Source organism: Sturnus vulgaris, chromosome Z, assembly GCF_052056855.1.
Source record: "Sturnus vulgaris isolate bStuVul1 chromosome Z, bStuVul1.hap1, whole genome shotgun sequence".
NCBI classification, from domain to species: domain Eukaryota; kingdom Metazoa; phylum Chordata; class Aves; order Passeriformes; family Sturnidae; genus Sturnus; species Sturnus vulgaris.
The window spans coordinates 4,027,666-4,052,619 of record NC_142283.1 but is presented as its reverse complement, the minus strand read 5'-3'; the positions used below and the strand labels follow the sequence as shown (position 1 = coordinate 4,052,619).

Below are 24,954 nucleotides of genomic sequence, written 5' to 3'. Positions count from 1 at the left end.
GAATCTGCTTCATTTTCCTTGCCCACTACAGGTCACCTGAGACGTGTATTCAGAGGTGCCCAATGGGAGGTGAGTGAGAAAGGAACATTTGATGTTGCTGTTGTGTAAGAAACGAGGAGAAAGCAGTGAGCTTGGCCTGTGGCAGTAGAGGGTGGAGGGCCAGCTGGGTGGGCTGTAAAAAAATCCATTTCCATGTCTGAAGCAGCAATAGCAAAGGCATTACTGGCTATTTCCTAATTTTCCATGTCACAGCTTTAAAGAACTGAAAGCTCAGTTTTCGGAGAGGCTGTTGCTTGCTGATAGTAACCAGGGTGGAATATTGAATTCAGAGCCATATGCAGTTCTGTTGAACCAGCCCATCTGAATTTAGTCAGAGTGACTTAGAATTGCACTGCGATGACAGTTGATGATTTTGCCTTTGTAGATCAGGTTGTAGAGCTGCACAGAATTAAGTATATAAATGATAGGTAATGGCCTGTCCCTCATGCTTCTCTATCTCTCCACAGAACCCTGAGCCAAGAGCAGACTCTCCTCTGGCTCCCTCTGCTCCTGGAGATGAGGCCAAAGACGAGCAAAACGGCCACAAACCTGCAAGTGTGGTCACAGCGGAAGCTGAATATTGCGAGCCGGTAAGTGCCAGTTGTGGCTGCTGCTGTCTTTAGTGCAAGACAGAGCTGCAAGTTTCTGTCCAGCCAGGACCTGCCTTTGGTGGCTCAGGTTGCTGAGTGCTGCAGTCCTGTGGGGAGTTAGGAATTGCCCTGCAAAGCAGTGAGAGCTGGAGAATGGGCTTTGCTGTGTCGTCTTTAGGCCCCAGCTTGCTGGGATTCTGCTAGGGGCCAGCGTGAAGCATGAAGGCTCCCCAGCCCCAGAGGAGGGAGCATGTCCAAGGCACTGAGCTCAGCCACGTTGGATACGTAGGGGACACGGCGGTCTGGAGAGACCTGTGCCACTCCACAGGGTGGCCGAGGAGCAAGAGGCACAGAAATGCTTGATCTGACCTCACAGGCTCTTTGGGGCGCTTTGTCGCCACAAACTTCTTGGCTCTGCTTATGTGGCAGTATTTCAGAGACACATTGTGGAGTGGCAGGTGGCAGTCAGAGATTTGGTGCCTTTATTGCCAGGTTGCTCTTTTGCCTCTTCAGGCAGAGTGGTCAGTAGCAGAGTGCTGTGTGAGCTGGCTTATTTTAGAGAAGCTGCAAAGAGATGATTGTGTTGTCCATGGATCCTTATGGGCCTGCACATGTCCCGTGTGGCAAAAGACAAAAACTGCATAGTTGTGGACCCATTGCTAGGGTAAAAACCAGAGGCTACATGCGTCTGTTGATGCTTTCTATTTTGCGGTCTATTCTATTCTTGATAACTGCATATGAAAATGCCATTGGTGCCTGCAGAGGGGGAAGAGTTGAAAGACTTGGACTAGTGTCCTGTGTTGCTAAGAAGACGAGAGGTATCTTGGAATTCCGGATGCTGCATCTGAAGTCAAATGTGGAAGGTGGAGAAAAGGAGCCACGAGTGCCTGTCAAGAGCAGCTGAAGATGAGGCAGCGTGTGCCCAGGTGGCCAGGAAGGCCAAGGCCGTGCTGGCCTGTGTCAGCAATCGTGGGGCAGCAGGAGCAGGGCAGTGAGCTGTGGCCTGTGCTGGGCAGGGCTGCAGCGGCAGCTGGAGTGCTGTGTCCACATGTGGGCAGCTGTGAAGCAGAAAGAGCTTGAGGGGCTGGAGCGTGTGCGCAGAAGGGCACAGGAGCTGGGGAGGGGTGGGAGCACAAGGCCAGTGAGGAGGTGCTGAGGGAGCTACAGCCTGGGGAAAGGGAGACTCATGAGGGACCTTCTAGGCACACTTCCATGACTGTCTAGGTGACAGCGCTTCCCACGCGGGCAGTTTCTGTGCCAAGGATCCCCTCAGTGCATCCAGATGCTTTAGATGCTGGAGTAGGTGACAATTTGATCATTGGGTTTTTTGAGTTGTTGGTCTGCTAGAAGGTGAAGACCTGTTTATTTTCTTCCTCTAGCAAGCAAAGGTGCTTTTGCTCAAGATTTCCTGCACAAGAAGATGTAGTTTGGGGCAGGGACGTTGGAGCACAAGGAGATTTTCTGATGCCAGGCCAGCCAGTTTGATCTTGCACATCACTTTCATGTTACCACCACTCTTATCTTTTGGCAGCCTTGGGGATCAGCAATTGTCCAATAATACAACCAGGACTAGATTGGGGAATTTAGCAGGAAATCAAAACCTTGAATTCTGGCTGGTTCTCAGAGATCAAATGAGCTGGGAGGGGCTGGGCTTAATTTCTGATTACAGCCACTTTAGCACCATCAGTGTGCTTGTGACAAAGAGAAGAACTTGCCCTAACAGAGATGCAGAAAGAGTGCAGTTCCCAGTGCAGTTCTTTGGGTTTGATCTCATTCCATAATGACCTACATGCTCCAGATTCCCCAGGAGTTTGGTTTATTGATGCAACAGGCGAGCAAATTCAGGATTGCTGCTGATGGGGGCATTGGTTGCATTGGTGTTGATGTGTGTCATAACAGAAATTATAGTAAGAGAAATTACATAAATGAGATCTATCTATCTGTCTAGCTATCAATCTACCCATGTAATATTTCCATAATTGATTCTTCCTGGCTCTGGTCAGAGGCAGTTGGAGTTGCAAATCTCCCCTACAGGCATCCCTTCAGGGGGAGAAGAGCAGAGACATGTTGTTTCAACTGATCCCGAGCAGGCAGAGATGTTTCCCCTCCAGAAATGGTTGTTTTTTTCCCCTCAGAGTTGTTTTCCTCCTCCAGCCTCTTCTACCCTGAAGCCCCCAGTTTATTCTTTAAATTCTCCCTGTCCTGGTGACATGGAACAATTCCATGCTTCAGGTGATGTTTGGTGACTCTTGTCATACATGCAGTACATGACACATGATTTTCTTCACTGACATCTCTAAGGGTGTCTAAGTTCATTTGTTGATGGGGCCTTAAGGAGGTCTCTGTTACTGCTGGTCTGAATTCTCAGTTGACAAGAGAGGAAGAATAAATACTTTGGTCCTCCTCCATATACTGAGGTGGCTGTGGAAGCTCTCTGACCTCCATCAGAGGATCTGTGCATGCGTCCTTTCTCTCCTGATTGAGCAGGATTTCTAACAAGAGAGTAGATGTCAGAAAGGCAGGAATGGTGGTGCAGGCCTGAAGAGAACATGAACTCCAGAAGTGTCTGTCACAAGGAGCGAGCCCACACTGGAAACCACCTGCAGAGCCAGGATGGAGCTGTGGGACAGGGCTGGGTGTCAGTCACCATGGAAAGACAAAGGGGACAGAGCAGAAGTGGAGGGAGGCCCTCAGCAGAGCCTTGAGAAATGCCACACCTCCCCTGACAGCTGCCTGAGAGGCTGTTGGAGCTTCAGTCCCAGATGGACCCTGACTGTACTGCCAGTGTCACTTTGGAATCTGTGCCTCCCCATGGGCAGAGAATGAGCCAGGGGAGCAGCAGCACAGTGCTTTGGGAACGTGTGAGCCCATCAGTCTCAGAGACTTGGCCCACAAATGTTGTATGGGAAGTTGAAACCCACCTTCTCTTGCTTTCTGTGCAGGCCCTTCTGGAGCAAGAGCATGAGCAGATTGCTTTATCAGAGGTGCCATGGCAGACTCAGGGAGAGCTGTGCCCAGCCCGAGAGCAGGAAGAGCAGCTCAGGCAGCAGGTGGAAGAGCTAGAGGAGAATGTCCAGGTAAGTCTGGCTCAAGCAGGTGACAGAGTGAAGGGCAGGAACAGGGACATAAAACAGAGCTCTTGGGACTGAGGAGGCCAGGAGTGCCACAGGCACTGGAAGCACAGAGCCTTGTAATCTGCACAGATCAGGGATGGGAGGGTTACAATGGAAGCAGAGGTGGGTATGAAAACAGAAAGAAGTGTCGGAATGAATTTGATTTTGAGGCTGAAAGAGGAAAAAGCTGAGCCTGGTGGCAGCTCCCTGTGATTTGCTCTGCATTTGTGTGTACAGAACATCAAGATAGAGCCACAAGGAGAGCTGCCCGAAGCTCAGATTGCCACCATGGCAGTGAAGAGGAGGAACAAGGAGGACAAGAGAAGCATCCAGGAGGAGATGAATCTCCATCAGCAGAGAGACAATCAACAAAACCCGGTGAGTGCAAGAGTGGCAGATCCTCCTTTCAAGAAATATTTCTCTTGCTTTTTACGGAACCTCAAGGATCAGCTGCACACGGAGCTGCAGGAAACTGAGGCTAGGATGAAGGCAAGAGTGAAGAGGCTGGAGGAAGAAACAAAAATGATCAGAGAGAAACATAATCCCATGCTTGAGGCTATACAAAATCAAGTGAGTGAAACAGCAATAGCCGGTGCAGTCACCAAACTGGTGGTTTCTGCCCTTCTTGCCTTTCCACTGTAGAGTAGCAGGGGGTGGGGTGATGCCTTTGGGTGCAATCCTTCTGTAGGGTTACTGTGTTCCTTGTTCTTGAGGTATTTTTACAGTGGGACATGGTGACCCAGATGGAGGATTGAAACAAGCTGTCTGTAGCCCTGTTCTCTCCCTTTCCTCACAGTTGATGACTCTTGGCTGACAGGGACAAGCTGTAGTCTCTGACTGCTTTGTTCTGTTTGACTTGAGGTGGAAGTGTTGACATCTCACCTGCCAGCCTGCAAAGACTTCCAGCAAAGGACTGGAAACAAAAAGCCTCGTGGTCGGTGTGAGGCACAGGAGCTGTCCCAGCCGGAGATGCTGCAGGTTGGGCACGTCCCAAAGATGGTGGAGGAAAAGAGATCTGAGTGGAAGGAGGTAGAACATTTGAAGAAGTGTGTCTGCAGCCATTAGAGGGGAAAGGAATCCATAGGGAGGAAGTGGAATGATCATTGTGGCAGTTATCCTTCAGAAAACATGAAAATGGAACATGAATCTGGCCTTGAACTTGAGTAAAACCAGCCTTTGATTTTGACCCATTCAGTTGGAGAAGTGGACATGCAAATAATCCATTTTAAGAGCCATGCATGTGGCTGAAAACATCTTCCTGAGGGCTTGCATTTGAAAAGGGATCTCGAAGTTATCTCTGCCAGCCACCGTTCTGAGATAAACTCATTACTTGTCTCAGATCTACACAGGCTCTGTTACTGAACCTGCTGCAGCAGCAGCGTTGTCTAAAGGAGCCTTTGTTCCCCAGCCTGAGAAGTGGAGCCTGGGCAGACTGTTCATCTCCAGCACTGACACAGCTGCTGCTCAGCAACAGGAGACTGAGGAGAAGTACCTGCAGCTACTGAGTACGTCCTGTGTATTTGAGGGACAGTGTGTTGTGTGCATGTGTCAGCATAGCTGTACCAAATATTCCTCCTGAGCCTGGTGTCACAGGGACATTTAGGAATCCTTATAGGAACTGCTGTGGAAAAATCGCTCTCTGTGCTGGCCATCTGTGCTGCAGAGCTGTCTGTCTGGTTGTTGTTTTTGTTACCCAGCCAAGCACAAAGGGTTCAGAGACCCACACAGGGGGCTGCCTTTTTGATCTTCTGGAAGTTGGGATCTCTGCTTTCAAGTGAGCATCTTGCATTTTGTTTCCCTCAGGGAAAATAGTGACCATGGAAAATCCTGTGACAAAATACACTGAACTGGAAAATATTGGCAGCGGGTGAGTCCAACCTCAGTTACTTTTACATAAACATGGGCCAGGTGATTTGCTGGTAGAATGTCTATCAAGTGTGAAGTCAAGCAAGCTGCAAACATATTCAGACACTGAGGTTAGATTGTCCCATCTCTCATTACTGGTCAGACTTTGTGAACGTGGTCAGAAGGCAATGCCAAAGACATCTCCATGCTGGCAAGGCCTTGCCAGCAACAAGGAGCAGGACCTGGAAGATCTCCTTGTCTCTCAAGTGTGGGACAGCTCTGTGCTACTTTCCTTAGCATTTTTGAATACCTCCAAATCCTAGAGCCACACTAATGAAAGGAGAAGGATCTTGCTTGCCTGAAATAGCAACCTACCTCCTATGAAAGCTGTGAGATAACTGTTCCCAGGAACAGTTCTTTCCAAGAGTTTGCTGAAGGAAATACTCCATGGTCAGGATAAGAACAGCACAGTTTAGAAATTGAAACTCGAGATGAGATAATAAGCTCTCTTTTTGAGCTGAGGCAGTAAATCCCAACACTCCAGGAGCTGGCTCAGTGCTTCCACACCTGAGAGGAAAACGTATCAGTTGTCTTCTGGTATTCCCATCCCACATCCTGCAGGTTTTAGGCACTGACAGGACTGATGTCCTCCTTGGCTTTCACTCCAAATTCTAAATGGCTTCTCCTTTCTTTGCTTTGTTTTGTTTCTAGGACTTTTGGAGAGGTTTGCAGGGCATTCGACAAGACCAGAGGAAGAGAGGTGAATGTCAACAGCCCCTGCAGACTCTGCAGCCCTTGAGGGCTTTCCCCTCTGGTGTGAGCTGTGGCTGGAGCTTTGGGTAGAGCTGTGCAGCAAAGGCACAAGAAGCACAGACTGGTGCCAGCCTGGAAATTGCCTTTGGGACAGTCTTTGTCCTTCTCAGCTGCCAGAAGTGTGCCCCCACCCCACTCTCAGAGGTTTCTGCCACACAAACAGGGACAGCTGAGAGGGACTTGTCCCAGCCCCATCTGCTGCCTGGCATGGTCAAGCAGACAGGACCTGCCCCAGGGTTACTGCCAGCTTGTGTGGCAGAGAGGGAACTGCAGGACCCAGTGCCACTCGGCTGTCCCTGCTGGCAAGGAAGGAAGGAAGGTGCCATCCAGCACAGGAGGGGCAGGGCATGGAAAGGTAGACACTGCTGTGTCTCCCTGTGGAAATTAGCATGATGCCTGTCTTTCAAAGAGAGGCACCCATGTGAGTCTTTGGAGTTTCCTGATAGGAAGAAACTCCAAGGATAGAAAACACCATTTCCAGAGCCCTGGCAGGGCAAAGTCCCCAGCAAGATGAAGACACCAGAATAAAGAGATGAGTGGGATTCTGGGCCAGGTTTGCCTGTGATGGCAAGGTCCTGCACATGAAGGTTGAGGTGCAGATGGCCCTGTTCGTTCTCTTTCTGCATCTTTCTGTGAACCAGAGCAATCCTGATTGAGCCTGTGAGGCACTGAGCTTGGAAATCTTGATTCATTGATTTTTGTTGCTGATGTTTTTATTTTGTTGTTTTTATTTTCTGTTGGGCAGCATCCATTTGTAGCATCAGTCGAGCCTACTTCCTGCCTGGTGCCACTGATCGTTTCCATGAAGAAGAGGATGATGGAGAAACAGCTGCCATAATTACATCTGGACCATGTGCTCCACCACCAGTTTAAAATTGTAGAGTAGGATTGCAGAGTAGGATTGAAGAGTAGGATTGAAGAGTAGGATTGCAGAGTAGAATTGAAGAGTAGGATTGAAGAGTAGGATTGCAGAGTAGGATTGCAGAGTAGAATTGAAGAGTAGGATTGAAGAGTAGAATTGAAGAGTAGGATTGAAGAGTAGGATTGAAGAGTAGAATTGAAGAGTAGGATTAAAGAGTAGGATTAAAGAGTAGGATTGAGGAGTAGGATTGCAGAGTAGGATTGTAGACAAGGATTATAGAGGATTATAGAGTAGGATTGTAAATAAATACATTTTCTCAAACCTCAAATCATCTGGAAGATTTCTTTCACACCACGTGTCAGAGACTGAAATATTACAATTTTTGACTTCAGCATTTTCTTGAAGGATGTTTAGAACTGAAATACAACAGCTGAACAGAATACCACCATATCCTGAATAAGCCTTTGGAGTGGGGCCCTGAACTGTTCCCTGATGAAGATAAGATAAAACTCAGGAACTGGGGACATTCACAAAGCCAAGCTTAGCACCTTTCGGGAGGAGACAAGAGCCACAAGGCTGTCAGCTGCCAGGCTGGCACAGAGCCTCTCACCAACGGGTGGGCAGAGAGAAGCTTTGGGTGTGTGTTGGAAAGCCTCTGGTGAGAGGCTCAGTGACCGCCCATTCTCTGATGTGCAGACCAGCCCTGCTCTGGGGTCCTTCACCCGGGGGAAAGCTTATCCACAACAGAGGGGGTGACATAGCCCATGTCACCAGCTGACATGAAGTTGGTGCATCAAGGTTCTCCATGGATTGCTTGCTTCTAATTATTCCCCTTTCCAATTTGGGCTTGCTTTGTTTATTGTTTTATTTGAATTTCATCATTTGAGTAAAATTTGTCTGCAGTGATCTTGTCTTTATATTTTAGGCTGTAACACATCTGAGTGAGCATCATCAGAATTGAGTTGCTCTTGTTCCAGTCCAAATCTGGAAGAAGCACCAATTTCATGTAGTGGTTTTAGTTGGCCACTTTGAAATTTCCTGGCCAATGCACCAATTGATGTGTTGGGTCAAGAGCTGCCCAAATCACCAGTGCACCCACTAGAATTATTTACTCATTTCCTGCTGTGAGATAGGGTTAGGAGGGAAGGCTAAGCAAGCTCAAATTTTAAAGGGTAGAAAGGAAAACTTCATTAACAGAAACTAAAGGTAATAATAAGAAGAAACAGAATAAAACCTTTTGAACATATCTTTTGTTTCCCACTGACAACGTACAGAAACAATTTGGTCAGTTTGTCACCTCTAGAATAGTCTTTCTTCATGTCACTTCGGGAGATGAGTCTCTCTTGTCAGTCTATGGACACTTCTCCACAAGACAACAGTTCTCTCGTGGATGCAACTTCCACACATAGCAGCCGTCCAGGAAATCTGCAATCATGAAGTCCCTCCCATCTTTTCACAGCCTTCCCACAGCTGAATTTGAGGGCCATGTCAGACTCAGGGGGTATTTTTTGTAAGGATGAAACTGTTTCAGTAAATGTTCTCTTGGAAGAGAGATCTTCTTCCCTGGCGGCAAAGGTTCTTCAACACTCTTCTCTCTGTTTAAAGTTCTCCTGGAACCACAGCTACTTCAACATCTGCTTACTTCAGCACGGGTGCTTCTGCTCATGACTGTGCTTAGAACGCTTCATTCTCCACAAATGCATTCCATGAGTTACAGAGGAAAAAGTGTCTGATATCTCAATCATATCTTCTCTATTACTTACAAGAGAATTTCAGTCCAAGAGTGAGGCATCTCTTCAATCCCTCCCACCTTGGAAATTCTACTTCACTCACCTTGGTGTCCTCATGTTTTTTCTGTGTGTCGTCACTCTGCCACTTTTCTGTCACTCAAGAGAGAATTGAAGCTCTGCAAGTCTCATCTGTGCACTGAAAGAGTTCATCTTTTTCCCGAGGCCTGCAGAGGGCCCTGTGATCCCTGCCAGTCCCGGCCGGAGCTGTTTACGATGGAGGATTCTTGGTGGGCCGCGCTGGGGGCAGGCGAGGATCTCAGCAGCCAGGCCAGCACACTGCGGCAGCATCCGCGGGTCGATGGCTGCCCCTGCCCCTGCCCGGCGGCTTCTGCTGAAACTCAGCAGCAGCAGCAGCAGCAGCAGCAGCAGCAGCAGCAGCAGCAGCAGCATTCCAGCCGAGCCACGGGCCCGGTGTGGCCGTGCTGAGGGGAGGGGGAGCCGGCTCTGGCGGGACGGGGCCCGGCGAGCTTCCCGAGAAGGGGCCCGGCCCCGCGGCAGAGCCCGCCCGGCCTGGCCCGACCCAGGCCCGCAGAGGGGCAGAGCCCGCCCGGCCGGCCTGGGACCTGTGCTCAGGCCCCAAGGGAAAGAGAGCTTCCCGGCCTTTGTTCGTCCTTACATGGTGCTCACAGAGGAGCAGCTGACATTTCCATTGGTGTGACAGTGTGTCAACATTAAAAATCAGCCACTGATTGCGTTTTGTCTGGCCTAAAGGAAGCTGCCAAGGTCCTACCAGGGAATGATTTACATAACTGTTTCATTTCCTACCCTAAAAATAAAACCAATAAAAAAATAACACAAACCAGCACCTTAGGTTATGTGGGTCTGTGCAAGAGCAATCTCGTAAAAATCCCAGTACAGTAGAGTGCTGGTTTACTGTGTCCTGTGAAAAACAAATTTGAGATGTCTTTCAAGAGATGCTCATCAACAAGAGAATTGTGGTCTGTACAAGATCTGTAGAGTTGTTTGGCAAGTGGTTAAATGGTGTTCTGCTGGTGGATCACAGGCATCCTTTACACACCATCAGTGTGCCATGAGCCTGCTGGATCAACATCTGCCTCAGATGCAATGCTCATTGAGTTGTTGGCATTTTGCAGTAGTTTTCCCTATGTCACATTAAAATATCTCTGCAGAGGCTTGACAGCTGGCCTTTAAGCCAAACTGAGTGAGTAGAAGAAGCAGCAATTGATGAATTCCGAGCCTATCTGTAGCAAGGAAGAAGACAAGGCTTTTAGCATGGAAACTGGTTTCAAAAGATACATGAAGGATTTTTATTAGTTAGAAAATGTGCATAAGTAAATGTTTATGCATGCCTAATAAAATTTGCAAAACTTGTGCCAAATGCATTGACATTAATGTCTTTGCAGCAATGAATATAATAAGGTATTATGATGTAGTCAATGACTTAAGATCATGCTTTGTTAAGAGAATATAAACTGTAGAACACATAGAATAAAGAGGATGAAGATGCCATTGTTATTCTGCTCAAGTGTGTGTGTGTGTGTGTGTGTGTGTATATGACATCCAACCTGATGGTGAGAACTGCCCCAACTAGTTTTAACAGATGAATATAAAATACATACTTTTGGCTACATCCTGCATTGCAATGCAAGACTCTTGTTAATTTAAGATCTTGGCCTTTAGTGTTTGAATGTGTAGAAATTTGGACAATCTCCTGCATTATTTCCTTTGTTTGTGATCTCGAATGGCAGTCTTTTGTAAAACTCTGCATTGCTCTGTAAGCAGATTTTCCATTTTGCTTGTCCCTGTCAGCCTAACACTAAGTAGCAGCCTTTCCAAATTGTCTACCAAATCCTCAACACCCCAATGAGTTTCCTCATGTTTGTCTTCTATAGCTTGTCTCATCATTGCTTGAGGCGCTCTAACTTGATGATTTGCTGTTAGCCACCACCCTTGACAACTAAATCAGACATTAAGGATTTTGCTAATTGAATGTTTTCATCATGGTGTGCTCTTAGTGATTTGGAAACGTTCACAACTTTGGAAAGAACTGGCAACAAGATGCTTTGTCCTGCCACCTCTCTAGCAGTTTTGGCTGCTACTTGGTTTGTGATGTTGTCAGGTGTTTGTCTGTTCTGGTGAGCTTTGCAGTGCATTATTGCTGCTTTAGCAGGGAACTGGACACTCCCAAAGATGTCCATACTTGCTTGGAGATCCTGATTTCTTGTAGAAGGAAGGAGGAACATAGAGTTCAAGGCAGTCACTTTGTTTAGCACCGAATCTTTCCTTCTAGGAGTACCACCTGTTACTTTAGGATTCTGCTCAGGGATAACCAGTGACCTCCATTTTGCTCTAAACCAGACATAACCATGTGTGGCACAGAAACTGTCATATTTTTTCCCATTCATTGTCAAGTCTATTCTATCAATGAGGACCATGCTGGCTCCTGCTCTCAGGTGAATTGGCCATCCCTCAAGTACATAGTTTAGTTGCTTTTTGAGAAAGAGACTCTTTTCCATTGTGTTCTTTCCTACATTCCCAGTCTTGGAACTAAATATGGAACTACTGTGCAAGGGGAAGGCACTCATGGATGAACAGTGGAAAGGGTTCAGTTAAATGTGGTAACTCCAGAGCAGTAGTTGTCATCAATGTCTTTTTAAAATCTTAAAAGCCTGTGTCTTGGTTTGAAAGAGAGATATTTGCTAAAAGAGACAGAGGCCTCTTTCTTTTTGTAAAGGGGAATATAAACCCCCCTCTCTTCACTCTACTATGATTTTGAAATTAGAGGCCTCTCATGAATCATAGTTTTAAAAAGTTAAGATTTTTGCTAAGCGTAGACATAGTTTCCACGATCAAGATGTAAGTTAGGTAGGTAAATGGTAGGTTAATAATTACTAGATGCTTAGGCTATGCTAATTGGTATAATTATCTGCTATTATGAGCTTTCATAGAGAAGAACATAAAACAATAAAACCGTTAATCACGAAGCAAGAGGCCTCGGATCGTGCCAGAGGGTGACCGAGACCTGATGAAGACTCTCCTGACTTCATCCTTCGAGACCACTGACCCAATTCAAGAGAAGACCTGCACACATGTGAAGGACTAATGGGCTCATTTTAATATTGCACGGGAATGGGAGGTGCTGGGGTTATGCATATGTGTTGTATGTAAGATCTTGGGGAATAAATAGATGGCAAAGGACCTTGTTTGGGGCGGTCACGCCTTTCAGAGGTGACTCCTGTGCCACCCGCCGGTGGATAAACATAGCACTTTGTAACTTTAATTAGTTAGAGGGTCATTGTCCGTGATTTATACCGGCTTTTAACGATTCGCTCAGACGAAGATATGGAGGAAGGAATAACAGTTTTTACTGATACATATATATATATATGTATATATATATGTAACAAGGGAAATAAAACACAACAACAATAACTGCGAGATCAAGAGCAACAGAGCAGCAAACCCAGTGAACAGTTCTCTCGGTTGTGGACACCTTTCCTCTGCGGTGCAGTCTCCGTTCTGGCGCTGCCTGCCAGCTCTCGCTGAGCAGGGAGGAGATGCGATGATCCCACGTGTCTGGAGGGGCCCTGCGGTGAATGGCGTCTGTGTCCCAGATGGGAAGGGCGGAAGGGAGACGATGCTCACGGATCCCAATGCTCCAAGAGGATGTGCTGAAGTAGGCAGGAGATGCAGGAGAGAGAGAGCGTCCGAGCAGGGAGGTTGCAGGATCCCAGAGCCAAGGGAGGCAGCTGCCGGCGTCAGGATGGCAGAGCGGAGTTTGTAGCAACCGTCCTTCTCCGAGCCAAACGAGCGAGAGAGACAGAGCCCCAGAGAGCAGGCCCCTACCCCACCTCTCCTTTTCCGAGGTTCCCCCTCTCCCCACCTCCTGCAAGAGAAACTTACTAGCTATCTGAGCTTGGGTATAGCCCAAAATATTTAGCATAACAGTGGGGAAAAATTCACCCTCCAATAGCCTGTTGGACATTCTGTAGTGCAGTGTAAAACCTCTTTGGATTCCTTTGATGGTTCATTCAAAGGCTTTTCCAATTGTCCATAATTGGGGATCCATAAACAACACCATCCAGTCATTCCCAAACAACGACATAGTTCTCTTATAGATCAGGGCTCTAATATTTGACAAATTGTTTCCTTCCTTTCTATTCCCCAAACTACACTCTCTTGAGAGCGTGGCAGCCAGGAGACCAGACATGGGTAGATATGGATATAGTCTTGAAGACAAAGACAAGATTTTGTGACATGGAAAAATGGGCTTTGGATGGACATATTCAACCTATTTTCAATGACATGCTTTTATTCTCTCTCCCCGTAATGACTGAAGAAGAGTATTATTGGTGTCAGCTGACTGCAATCAGGAGTATTCTTGGGAATGGAGAAAATGGAAGTAAAACCATCAGAAGTTGACTATAAAATATTTTTCCAGATATGTCAATAACTTCAGTGGCCACCTACACTCAGCACAACTATCAGCCTGTAATTGTGTTCAGGGTCAGCTCTGGCTCTTCCATGTCAGCTCCTCCTGCAGAGCCCATGGGGGCCTGGGCATTCTGCTGGCTTGCTTCCTTTTAGGAGACTGGGATGAGGAAAGGTCCAGGTGGCTTTTGTCAAAGAGATGATGTTTGAGTGAGCATGTACGTGCTGGAAGCCTCACAGACTCAGCAGCCCATGGCAGGAAGGAGCAGTGCTGGGAGGGCTGCACCTTGCTGCCCTAGTGAGAGGTGTTAAGCTGCACCTTCACCTCAGAGACAGCCAAGTACAGCACTTTTGTGCAGAAACAATTAACCCTGGTTTGCCCAGCTGCAGACACAGGGGTGGCTGGAGTGCCCCTTTCTGCACTTGGAAATGAGCTGAGTCAGTAGTGGGACAGGGCAGGGCTCTCCCACATGTGCCCACTGGGAATTCCCTCTGCCCTGGGTGTGTCCCGTCCAGCTCCTCAGTGACATCCCACCCAGCCTGGAACATGGAACTCCCCGTTTCCAAGGACCCGTGGCCATTGTCACCAGCACAGGGCAGGAGCAGTCAGACCCTTCCGTGGCTGCAGAGAGAGCGGAGGTGTCAGAGCGTTTAGCGAGTGCTGCTCCACATCGGTTGGATCTTGCACTCGTTGCTCCAGAGGCTGATCCACGCACTGAGTGGAGGTAAATATTTACAGTTCTGTGCTGAAAAGGGGAGGCTCAGTGGTCAGTTCACAAAGCCAGCACCACAAGCCCCAGAACGTTTTAATCTTTATACATTTTAGCCAGCAAAGTTATTTGTGTTCATTGACTGCCAGTTACCCTATTCTCTTCATAATTAGTATTCTGTCTGCTGTTGGGTAAGGATCTCGCTTTTCATATTAATTAGCTTGACTCTTAGTCTTTCTCTTCTTCTTACATGAGTAGGTGGCCATGGCCTGCCTCTGCTGGAATGACTTTTTACCCAGCCAGAGCTGGTTCAGCACAGTGGCTGCGTTGGCTTTATTAGTTTGTGCCTTGCCTTTAGGGTTCTGCCAAATGTCCACGTGCCCATCAACTCTGCATTCTTTGTGTCCATCATCCCAGGTGCCTTCATCTTCCCAAGCCTTGCTAACCTTGCCTAGGTCTGAGGTCACTGAAACCTTCCAAGCCCTACACATTAATAAAGCAATTCAGCCAAGAAGTAACCTGCCTTTGCAAGGCCTGGCCATCACTTAGAGATTGTTGGCTACTGCTTGTTTCATGGAAAAATCTCTGTTTTTGTTAAAGAGCCTTGAAAGCCAGAAAGGCCAAACCACAAGGAAGCCATTTTCCTAACAACTATTATACGTTTTCCAGGTTTTGCTCCAGGATCAGTGTCTGTGTGGAGCAGGAACACCCGAGGCAGAGCGGGATGGCGGAGCTGCGGGGCTGGGCACGATGCACTGTGTTCCGCAGGGCCCCAAACCGCACTGCATCCCGCAGGGCCCCCAAGGCCGCTGCGATGCCCGTCAGGGTGACCCAGAGGCGCCAGGACCAAGAGGTGAGGGGCGGGTGTCGGGCTCTGTGGGTTGACACTGGCTGGGGGCTTGGCCATGGTGTTGGTGTCAGGTGCTGCTGACCCTGCGGGACCAGTTGGGCAGGGCTGGGGCCCCACTGGTGCTCCAGGGGCCCCTTTGAGGCAGCCGCCCCGGGGGAAGCGACTCCCAGGGATGACACTGAGGAGCTGCCAGGGGAAGGCAGAGGTTCCCCAGTCTGTGACATTCAGTCAATTCATGCTCTGGAAATGGCTCTTGGTCAAAATGCCTGGACTTGTCATCGTTCCAAGTTTATATCAAGATTATCAAAACTGTAAGGATAAATGAAACCTTCAAACAGTAATATTTTTTTAGTGTTAGGAATAGGCATTACTTTGTTCCTGGCTCTGGTGCATAGTTGAGAACTCCAGCCACATACATGCCACTTTGAAAGCTCTTCCCCTTACTGATACATTTTTAATAAACACAGAAATTCCTGTCTCTTAGTTCTAAAAGACATCATTCTCTTCACTAATTATTTAGTATTCTATCTTGTATTGGATATTGATGTCTCCCTTCTCATGCTAATTTGTCTACATTTTTCAGTCTGTTTATTATCTTTTCCCCAGAGAAGTTGTTTTGAGTTCTGAAGCCGAAATGTCTTTATGAGTTACTTCTTTATCTTCTGGTCACTCCATCATGTTCTTGCAGGGCTATGAAATCTAGATTCCAGGTGTCCAGCCTTTTACACCCTCAGGCTTTGTTCATTGAAGGTTATCAGGATTAGTTGAGCAAAACAAAAAGTTTTGGTGATCTAACAATCCAACTCTGACAGTGCATTGTCAAAAGACACCTAGCTACCTACTTTCTAATCTGGAAAATTACCATGCTCAAGATGAATACACTGTTCATGATTAATATACTGCTTACAATTAATTAAACAATGAATGACAAAGTTAATTAAATTCATTATGAGGAGATAACGTAGGCTAATCAAGGAATGAAAAGCTGCATAAGTAATCCAAGCTGATGGGTTTAGCTCTTTATGTGATTTGTCCCCATTCGTCTATCAAATGCATGGATGCTCTTAGAGCCAAATTATTCATTAAGCTGACATAAAAGGATGTGAAGTTCAGGTGACTCCCTGTTCCCCTTCATGTACAGTCTCTGTCCTAAGCTCTACCAGGACTGATGATTGAAAGAGAAATATTAGTAGAATTGTGTTGAGGCAACACTTTGTCCAAATGACAGTGACATGGATGAAGGATGAACAGTCTCACAAGCAAAGTATTGTGGGATTTCTAAAAGGCTGTGGAAAACTGCTTTCGCAAATCTTTGCAAGTGAGTCTCCTCTTTCAAGAAAAGTTCAGGCAAATTTCAGATGAACGGCTTTTAGCTTCAATGTCAGACAATTTTGCCTTCAGAATGAAGCAGTTAGATGGCAGTAGGTTGTTTTTGTTAAAAAACATGCTTATACTGATAGACAATGTAGTAATTTTTGAGCTCCAATGGAAAGCGCCTTGTTCTGTACTAAATGATGAATTTAGCCGAGCAACCCAAGTTTTGTTACATGTAAGTAACCTGGGAGAAACTGTTTCCATCTCATACATATGCAAATAATTGCATGGAGAGCTGAGGAAAAGACAATGGGTTTTGGTGCCTGTTAAAGTCAAAGTTCGCATTTGCTGTTGAAATTATTGGAGCTCACTCCAGCATGTGCTTCCTTAGTACCAAATAAATCCCAGGGTTCGATGCTGACCCGAATTTGTGATCCGTTTGGGAACCACTCTCTCCTGGTTTGTCAGCTGAGCTCTGGCCACTTCAATTGTACTCAGGCACTTGATTTCAAGGGCAGCCCGTGCCTATAAGTTCCAGCAATTGGGAAAGGATGACTTGCTCCTTGAACACTTGGCTGCATTGGAGGCTAAGTGACGGTCGCTGTCTCAGGGCAGTTTTGTATCTGGCTGCTGTCAGAGGGAGAATTGTGTCAGAGTAGCTGTTTTTAGTGATGGGACAGCAAAACTTTTCAAATTGAGGTCTGGTTTAAAATTAAGGGCCTGGTGAATCAGCAGGAATGGAGTGTTGGCTGAAGGTTTTACAGAACATTTCTTTTTTTCTTTTAGCCAAATGCCAGTGAGGCGTCACACGTTGGAGGTGTGCAGGTTGCCAAATTGCATAACCCACTTGGAGGTATGGTTGCTTTTCATATTGTGCTCAATGTCTGTACGATTTTCAACTTGATAATTCATTTTTGCAGCACATTCTTGGGACAGGGGTTGTGTTCAGAGATCTCAGCTGTAGGTGGTTTGCCCTCAGGTCAGCCTTGCAATCTCTTGGCACAGCACTCAGCCATTGGCCTGTTTTTTCTGAGGAAGCCTGCCTGTCCTTCCTTGTTCCCACACTTCTTGGCAGGTTGGAAGTTTGAGCATTGAGGTCCTGGTTTGGAGCACCCACTGCACCAAAGTTTGCTGCCTTGGGAGCTAATGTGTTGGTTTTGCAACTGGATTTGGAGAACCTAGGCACTGTGCTTATCCTTTAAACTTAATTGGAAAGTGACCAAAAATGACCTTGAGGAAGTCCCACAGAATTTCATAAGGTCAATATGGAAAATTTGCTTGAGTATATTTTTTGTCTTCGTCATTAATAAGTAACTGTTGCTACAATTACAGTTTGGGTTCTTTTCGAAGAAACTGAAAGGAAAGTAATGATCTTCCCCATGGATTCCATGATTGTCCACAAAGCACAATGTTCTTAGGTGATGCCATTTGTTATTAACTTGTTCTGAGTACTGTTTCCCCAAGGAGCCTGGCTCCAGGCACACAGGAGGTGGAGATTCCCCTTCCAGGCACTCAGTGCTGCTGCCTGCAGCAGTGAGCTGAACTAGGCACAGCCAGCTGCCCTGAGAAAAACGGGCTCTCACCTGGCTGTGGCTGCAGTCACCTGCCTGCAGGGACATCCCTGCCACTGAAAGTGCAGCTCTTGCTCTGCCTTAGCTTAGTGCAGAGCATGTTGAGGCAGCAGCATCGAGGCTTTTTGGAGAGACAAAACTAAACTCACAAATTTCTCATTGGGTTTATCTGTTTCACATGTGAATGATGATTTGTGTTATTCTTGGTGATAGTTTACATAGATCCTAAGGAAATATTTAATATTCAGTATCTGTGATGAAAGTCTGGCCATAGTGAGACTACTAATGCTGGAACTTGGGACCATTTTGGCTTTGGGCTGGCACTGAGAATCCCAGGTGAGACAGGTCTGGTTGCTGCCAGGGTACAGGGTGCCCTTGCAACATGCTCCATGCAGTACCAGCTGGGGATTGGGCTTTGCCATAGAATCAGAGAATATGCTGCGTTGGAAGGGATTCACAAGCATATGCAAGTTCAGCTCTCTCCCCAAGAATTCCATCATCATTCTCAATCAACTTGCTTGCCTTCTCCCAACCTCCCCTATGATATTTCTTTTTCTGTTTTCCTTTCCTTTGGGAAAACAAGCAGACATCAAAAAGGCCAAACCAAACTCTTCACATCCTGCACCTGAGAAGAAGAAAAGAACGCCCACGAAGCCTGCAGACAGTGAAGGGAATCCTTGCACTGCTGTTTATGGCCGACCCTACAGGGACAGGGTGATTCATTTACTTGCTCTGAGGACGTACAAGAAGCCAGAGTTACTTGCCCGCTTGCAGAGAGATGGAGTCAGGCAAAAGGACAAGGGGACCCTTGGAAAGATCCTCCAGCAGGTCAGATTGTTCCGTTTGTTCCAACAATTTTTTCCTTTTTAAATATTCCCTGTTTCTCATGGCTGTTGCTGAATGATGCAAACATTAATATATCACTTCAGAATATTTCCTCTTTAGCTATGAACACTGTCCAGGGAAGATAATTCAAATGGATATTGTTTTGGATGCTCAGATTTTTTTATCAAATGGATTCACAGACTTGCTTCCCTTCCAACACAACCTTAGTTCTGCTTTTAAGGCATGAATTCCTAATTCTGGGTTTCTTCGTTATTTCTACCATGTTTTTTTTAAGCTGTGGGGAGACAGACATCAGCAAAGACCATCAGATAAACATTAGTGTTTACCATGTTTTCAAAGAAAGAAAAAGGCCAAATTTTGAGAGATGGTGATGGTGTGTGTATTGGTTTGAAAGTAAAACCAGTGCGAGACTCCAAGTCAGTAATACAATTTAATAGGAGAAAAGAGAAAAAATAAAATACATGCAATAATATAAAAGAAACAACCACCAACCCAGTCAGAAATACAACCTGACACGCTGTCAGTCAGGGTGTTGGTAGCAGTCCCATTAAATGGTGGCTGCAGTCCTCCTGGATGACAGATGTGGTTCTGTTGAAGCAGTGCTCCTGTAGAAGGGGCAGTTTTCCTCCGAAGATCCAGCGATGATGTGGAAAAGGTCCGACTTTCCTCTGGGATCCAGTAGAAAGGTTTGCCCTCGGGTCCCAAACCCCAGTTTTTTATCTAGGTAGGAAAGGCTTGGCTCCTGCCCCTGACTGGGGCATCTCCCAATGGGATGACGTAATCTTATCAGTCACACAATAGGACTTAATGGCCCATTAACGGAATATATCTTCTGGAGGAAGGATGGGTTGTGAATAGATAACGATGATCATCCCCGATCTTATCAGATGGCACATCAGCAGAGGATATCTCCCACAGAGATAAGGATCACCACCCCTCCCACATTTTAACAGATGGTGATAGAATACACATTTTTGCATTGTACCCCAGGACAGTGTGTTGATGAGTTATTTAATGTGTTGTAAGGGTCAAATTGATGGAGATTTTTCCTGTGGGCTCTTCTATGGAACTCTGAGCAGGTGTCAGGTGATGAAATTCTAAACCACCACTTCTAATATTACTGGGTTTGAGGTTTTCCTGCCTCCTTTTAGCTTTTTGAGTAGATTTTTTATTTCACTGGAGGAAGATACAAACCTCATTTATTGTCAAAGGAATAGAGCAAGCCATGTGCACTGCCTTCTCAGGACAGGACTTTGCTGGAATGAACCCTGGCTCTGCCACATGAAGAGGGAGGGACGCTGGCCCTGACCACCTCTCCTTACACATTGTAGTTCTAAATGTTGTTTTCAAAGAAACACTTGGTAGATATGAATAGAGATACTCAGTTGTTTCCAATTGGTGAAACTTTGATATGCCTTATACCTTATGTGATAGAGGAATAATTGATCTCTGTACCAAAGGACATTGTTTAGTTTGAGTTGGGTGCTCACAAAGAGCTCTTTAGCAACAACTGGATTTCTGTAGTTTGCATATAGCAACCATAATGAAGGTTTATTTTCTTCAATGTCTGCCTGTAGGTAGCCAACCTGAATCTAAAGGATAATTCCTTCAGTCTGAAGGAACATCTCTTTCCAACCCTTCAGACTGATTGGCCTGGCTACAGTGAAATCGATAGGGAGAATTTGAAGTTAATACTTGCTAGGTAAGTTCAGTCTTTAGAGGAAAGAAAAGAGACTTTTCAGGAAAAACACCCTGGGAAATGAAGCCTAGATTGTTAGAATATGCTGAGTAATGGAGTCCAACTCCTGGCCCTGCACAGGGCACCACAGGATCACCCTCTGTGCCCAAGAGCATTGTCCAAACGCTTCTTGAAGCCCTGCTGCATTGACCACTGGCCAGGAGAGCTGTACCTGTGCTCCAGCACCCTCTGGAGCAAGAACATTTTCCTGATATCCAGTCTATAGCTCTCTGAACTCAGCTTCATGCAGTTTCCTTGAGACTTGACACTAAAGTTCTGTATTGTCTGCAAGGAAAGAGCTATGACAGTTGATATTTAGGTCTTGTAAACTGAAATGTTTGACCATCCTCACAGAAAATCAGCTCCATCTCAGAACTCCATCAGCACCAGCCAGATGACATCTCCAGGGCCTTCTGAGAGAGATGCTCCAGCAAGACCTGCTCAGGTATTTGGGGCATTTTTAGCATTCTCTATTGTGTATTAAGGTTTAGCCCTCTGCTGATGGTGTAAAAGCTGTGATGTGAATGTGCAGGACCAGGCCAAAGCAGGCTCTGCCTCAGGCACTGTGACTGCTTTGACAGGAAGGTTGTGATCAGAAGAGAGGCTCCTGCAGGGCTGGAGCAGCACTGTCCTGAGCCAACTTTCTGCTCTGCCTGGACACTTGAGCTCAGTCCCCACTCTCAACTCATTCCCTGCAGAAGGGCTCAAAGGGCTGGCTCTGCATGCATGACAAAACTGTGTCAAAAGACTCCTGGACATAAGAGGCTGCACCAGGGTGGGGCAGATGGGGCCCTCTCTCTCTCTTTTCCCTCTCTCTTGTTTTCATTCTCATTGTTTACTCCAGATCCACACTGTCCATGTGGCAGGCCCAGCACAGGATCTACAGAATTGTGATATTCCCTCACTCCCTTCTCTGCCTTGATTTGTCTCCTGCTTTGCTCTGCCTGGGAACAGCATGGCTGTCCTGTTCTACTCCATCCTCAGTCCTGAAGTTTGCTGTGGGCGTGGGGAGCTTGTGGCTGTGTGCTGTGGCTTGTGAGCCAGCACCTTTGAGAAGGTCCTTGGGAGGAGCTGAGCAATGATTGAAGGGCACTGAGGAAAAAGGAAGGGCTCATAAGTCACCACTTGTGAAACTCTCTTGTACAAATGTAAGAACTTGTTAGCCAGCAGCTTTTGAGTCTGAAGAGTGGAGTGGCTGCTGGAGTGAAGGCAACTGTGCCTAAAAGCACAAGACTTTGCTGACATGTGACTGATGTCTTTGTTCATCCTGAGGTGAATTCACAACCAACCATCACACCCTGTACTCCTGGGTTGTGTCAGTGAAGCACTGATTGTGTCTTTAATGGGTAAAAGCCTCAACCAGCCAAGTGCCTCTTTAGTGAATCATGTAGGTGTGTGACAGCAAGAGCTGAGACTTTCCCTGGTGTGTACAAGCAGGAATTGGGAGCTAGAAAAAACCAACTGGACCTCCTCATTTTGGGGAAGCCTTTGATAGAGCTGCTGAAAGAAATGTCTTTCTCTCAAAGCCTTTTAGCTACAAAGTCTTAGGATGAGAAAATAGGAATCAGATAAAGCATGTATTTACCTGCACTACATCCTTGTTTGAATGATCTTTTTAGTTGAGAAAGATGTGTTTTCAAGCATTGTCACTTTAGAAATGCTGGGTTTTTAGAATAGGAGCAAATCCTGATCCTGATCATAGATTAATGAATGAATGATTTTGTTGTTGTTGCAGAAACGGCCTCTGGCTTCTGACTTTACCAGTCCTGTGATGAGCAAGAAGAGGCGAATTGGTCACCAGCAATTCACCAGCCATGTCCAGCCAGCAGCTGGAGGCCTCTCTTCTTCCCGGGTGCTCCCTTCCACATCCCTTTGGACTTTGAACATGTCTCCAAGTGTCAGCTCCATTTCCCCCTGCACCCCCGAGGTGCACCAGAAAGAAAAGTTCCAGAGTTCTACTGTCCCAGAGCCTGCCATGGTGCAGAAGGAGATCCCCGATTCAAACGGGAAGAAAAATGAATTGGGAAGGCTGAAGCAGTCACATCCTTTGGATTTCGATGAAGGTATGAATATGCTGCTTTTCCTAACTCCTCTCTGGAAAACTATGATGTAAAGATTTAATTATTAAGAGAAGCTTCTGCCCAAATTAAGCTGCAAGTGAGATTCTTTTTAATTGTACAGATGTCATTAATAGTAAATGCAAACTAGGGAGATAGAAAGGAATAAGAGAATGGATGCTTTCTTTCCCTTTAATTTCCAGTAAACTGACAGTTGAGTGAGGCAACACTTTTTCCATCAGCAGGTTTTCATATCTGCATGTTGAAGATAGAAACCCAACACATCTTCGTTGCAGACTAGTTTCCTGAAATATGTAGATCAAATCACAAGAATTTCATCATTGTTCATTGAACTCAGCTTTTTCATGGGAACTCCAAAAGCTACAAAAGCTGGGCTGGGCTTTCCTGGAGTTCTAGTTTGAACTGTGCCATGAGCTCCTCTGCATCTTAGCTGCAGAATTTCTTTCTTCAAAAGCTTTACAAGTAGCTCCCTCTGAAAACAATATTGAAAAGCTAAACAGAAAGGCACCAAGATTTCTGATCACAGGGACATAGCCAGCAGGGCAGAGTTCAGTTGCTTTCTTTGTGTGTTGTCTCTTTTGGTGGTTGAAGTTGCAAATTACTAGCTGGGTTTAGCCTGGAGGCATGTTTAGAGTGTGCAGATGCCTCTTGCAAGTGGTGGTGTGCTTGTAGACACAGCTGCTTTCAGATGGTCTTTCCACATTTCTTCTGGACATACACACAGCACCAGCAAACCTTGGGATGACGTTGGAAGGATTCCTGCTTGAATCTATAAATATGTGAGCATCATTCTTCAGGAGCCAGTTACAGAATTCTGAGCAGCTGGTGAAGGAAAAATCTGGACTGTGTTTTAAGTTGGAGCTTAGGCTGAAGCTTTTGAGTGGACTGAGCCATGAGAGCAAATGCATTTTAGGGAATGAAATGTTTGCAGCAAAACACTTCTTACAAGTTGTATTGAACATACATGTGACTTTCCTGCTAATAAGAGTGCAGAAACTTTGCATGAAAACTTTGTTTCATCTCAACTTTGGGCCTTTGGAATGGGCAAGGAAGTGGTGATAAAAACATGGCATGAGAAGAAGTCCAGCTTTTTTCTCTAGTTCTTGTTAGAATCTCGATGTCAGTGTCTCTCTCTCGCCCTCTGTCTGTCTCAAGCTGTTGTGTTTTGTGAAGCTGCATCTGTTGCTGCAAGACTTGAATGGCTGTGCAGATGCCACCTCATGCCTTCAAAAAAGAAAAGCTGAACTGGGCTTTATCATGTGGCAGTGCAGAACCTATAAAATAAAGTGTCCATGCCTTGTTTCTGAGGCCCAGAAAAGGCTATTGTAGAGAATGTTGTGTGTACCCCATTATTAATATTTTTTACCTTTTTCCAAGTAATTTACTGTGAGAACAAAGCTCTGAAGGTCATTTTCAAGGCCATCCAGTGAGTATTTTCTGGCTTTTGAAAGATCTCCTGATGTAAGGTGTCAAAACTCTGCTTTTCTGCAGGAGAAAGAAAAGATACTTCCACTGTCTCCACATGCTCTGCAACAACCAACCAAGCAGACTACTTGAGGTGAGTAGAATAGCAATTAAGCCTTGCCATTCACAGTGGGGTGCCATGAGAAACTCTTTCCAGTTCTGAAAGGATGACTCTGAGAAGTTTTGCAGGAGCTCAAGGCTAATAAGAGCTGAGCTGAGCCCCGAGGTGGGTTGGGCCCAGACGGGCCCTCCCTTCCTGCAGTGCAGTTGCACAGGGGCAGCTGCAGCACTGCTGTTGCATCCCCCCCCCGTCTTTGCAGGGCAGGAGGGGACAGAGAAGTGTGTGTGTGTGTGTGTGTGTGTGTGTGTGTGTGTGTGTGGTATCAAAGGCTGGGAATTGGTGCCAGCTCCTGTCAGAGCAGTGATGTTGGCAAGGGCAGTCAGGCCTCCTGCAGCCCTTGGGCTCTGGGGCAGCTGTGGCCTTTGGAGCAGGCGCGGCAGGGCCCTGGCTCACATTGGATACAGCCAGGGATGCTCCGTGGCAAGGCTGAGGGCAAGTCTGGCCCTGCAGGGCAGCAGCTGAGTGAGGCCTGTGCTGGGGCTCTTGCTAGGAAATGCCACTGGGCACAAGCCACTAGTCCAGGCTATTTCTTCTCTGGCACCTCCCAGAATGTTGAAAGACATCTGTAGTTTTCTTTTCAGAGCACACCAGCACACCAGTCAGGTACATCTGGCCTGGGATGCATCCCTGGCACAAGCTGTTGTCTGTCTTGGTACTGAATTTCAACGTGTTGAAAATTTACTGCTTGTAACAATTAATCTCGGGATCCTTTGAAGGATTCATTGCCATGTGGAGGGAGTTTTTGTCATTCAAAAGAACCAGGTGTTCAGGCCTGGAGGAGCAGAAGCATTGGTGTGTCAGTGTTGGGAAGTGGTGTC

The 24,954-nt window shown here is 46.5% G+C and overlaps 1 protein-coding gene across 1 annotated transcript in view; it reads left to right on the top strand.

The window, feature by feature from the left end:
* Nucleotides 1–396: 396 nt before the first annotated feature.
* The window catches only part of LOC148219581 (serine/threonine-protein kinase PAK 3-like), a 62,834-nt gene continuing 38,276 nt past the window's right edge, over nt 397–24,954 (top strand). The window contains exons 1-8 of the mRNA XM_088156348.1: nt 397–429; nt 507–629; nt 3,572–3,706; nt 3,980–4,312; nt 4,604–4,687; nt 5,082–5,247; nt 5,546–5,609; nt 6,299–6,347. Coding sequence (XP_088012474.1) covers nt 397–429; nt 507–629; nt 3,572–3,706; nt 3,980–4,312; nt 4,604–4,687; nt 5,082–5,247; nt 5,546–5,609; nt 6,299–6,347 — 987 coding nt within the window. The remainder of the gene's footprint in view (nt 430–506; nt 630–3,571; nt 3,707–3,979; nt 4,313–4,603; nt 4,688–5,081; nt 5,248–5,545; nt 5,610–6,298; nt 6,348–24,954) is intronic.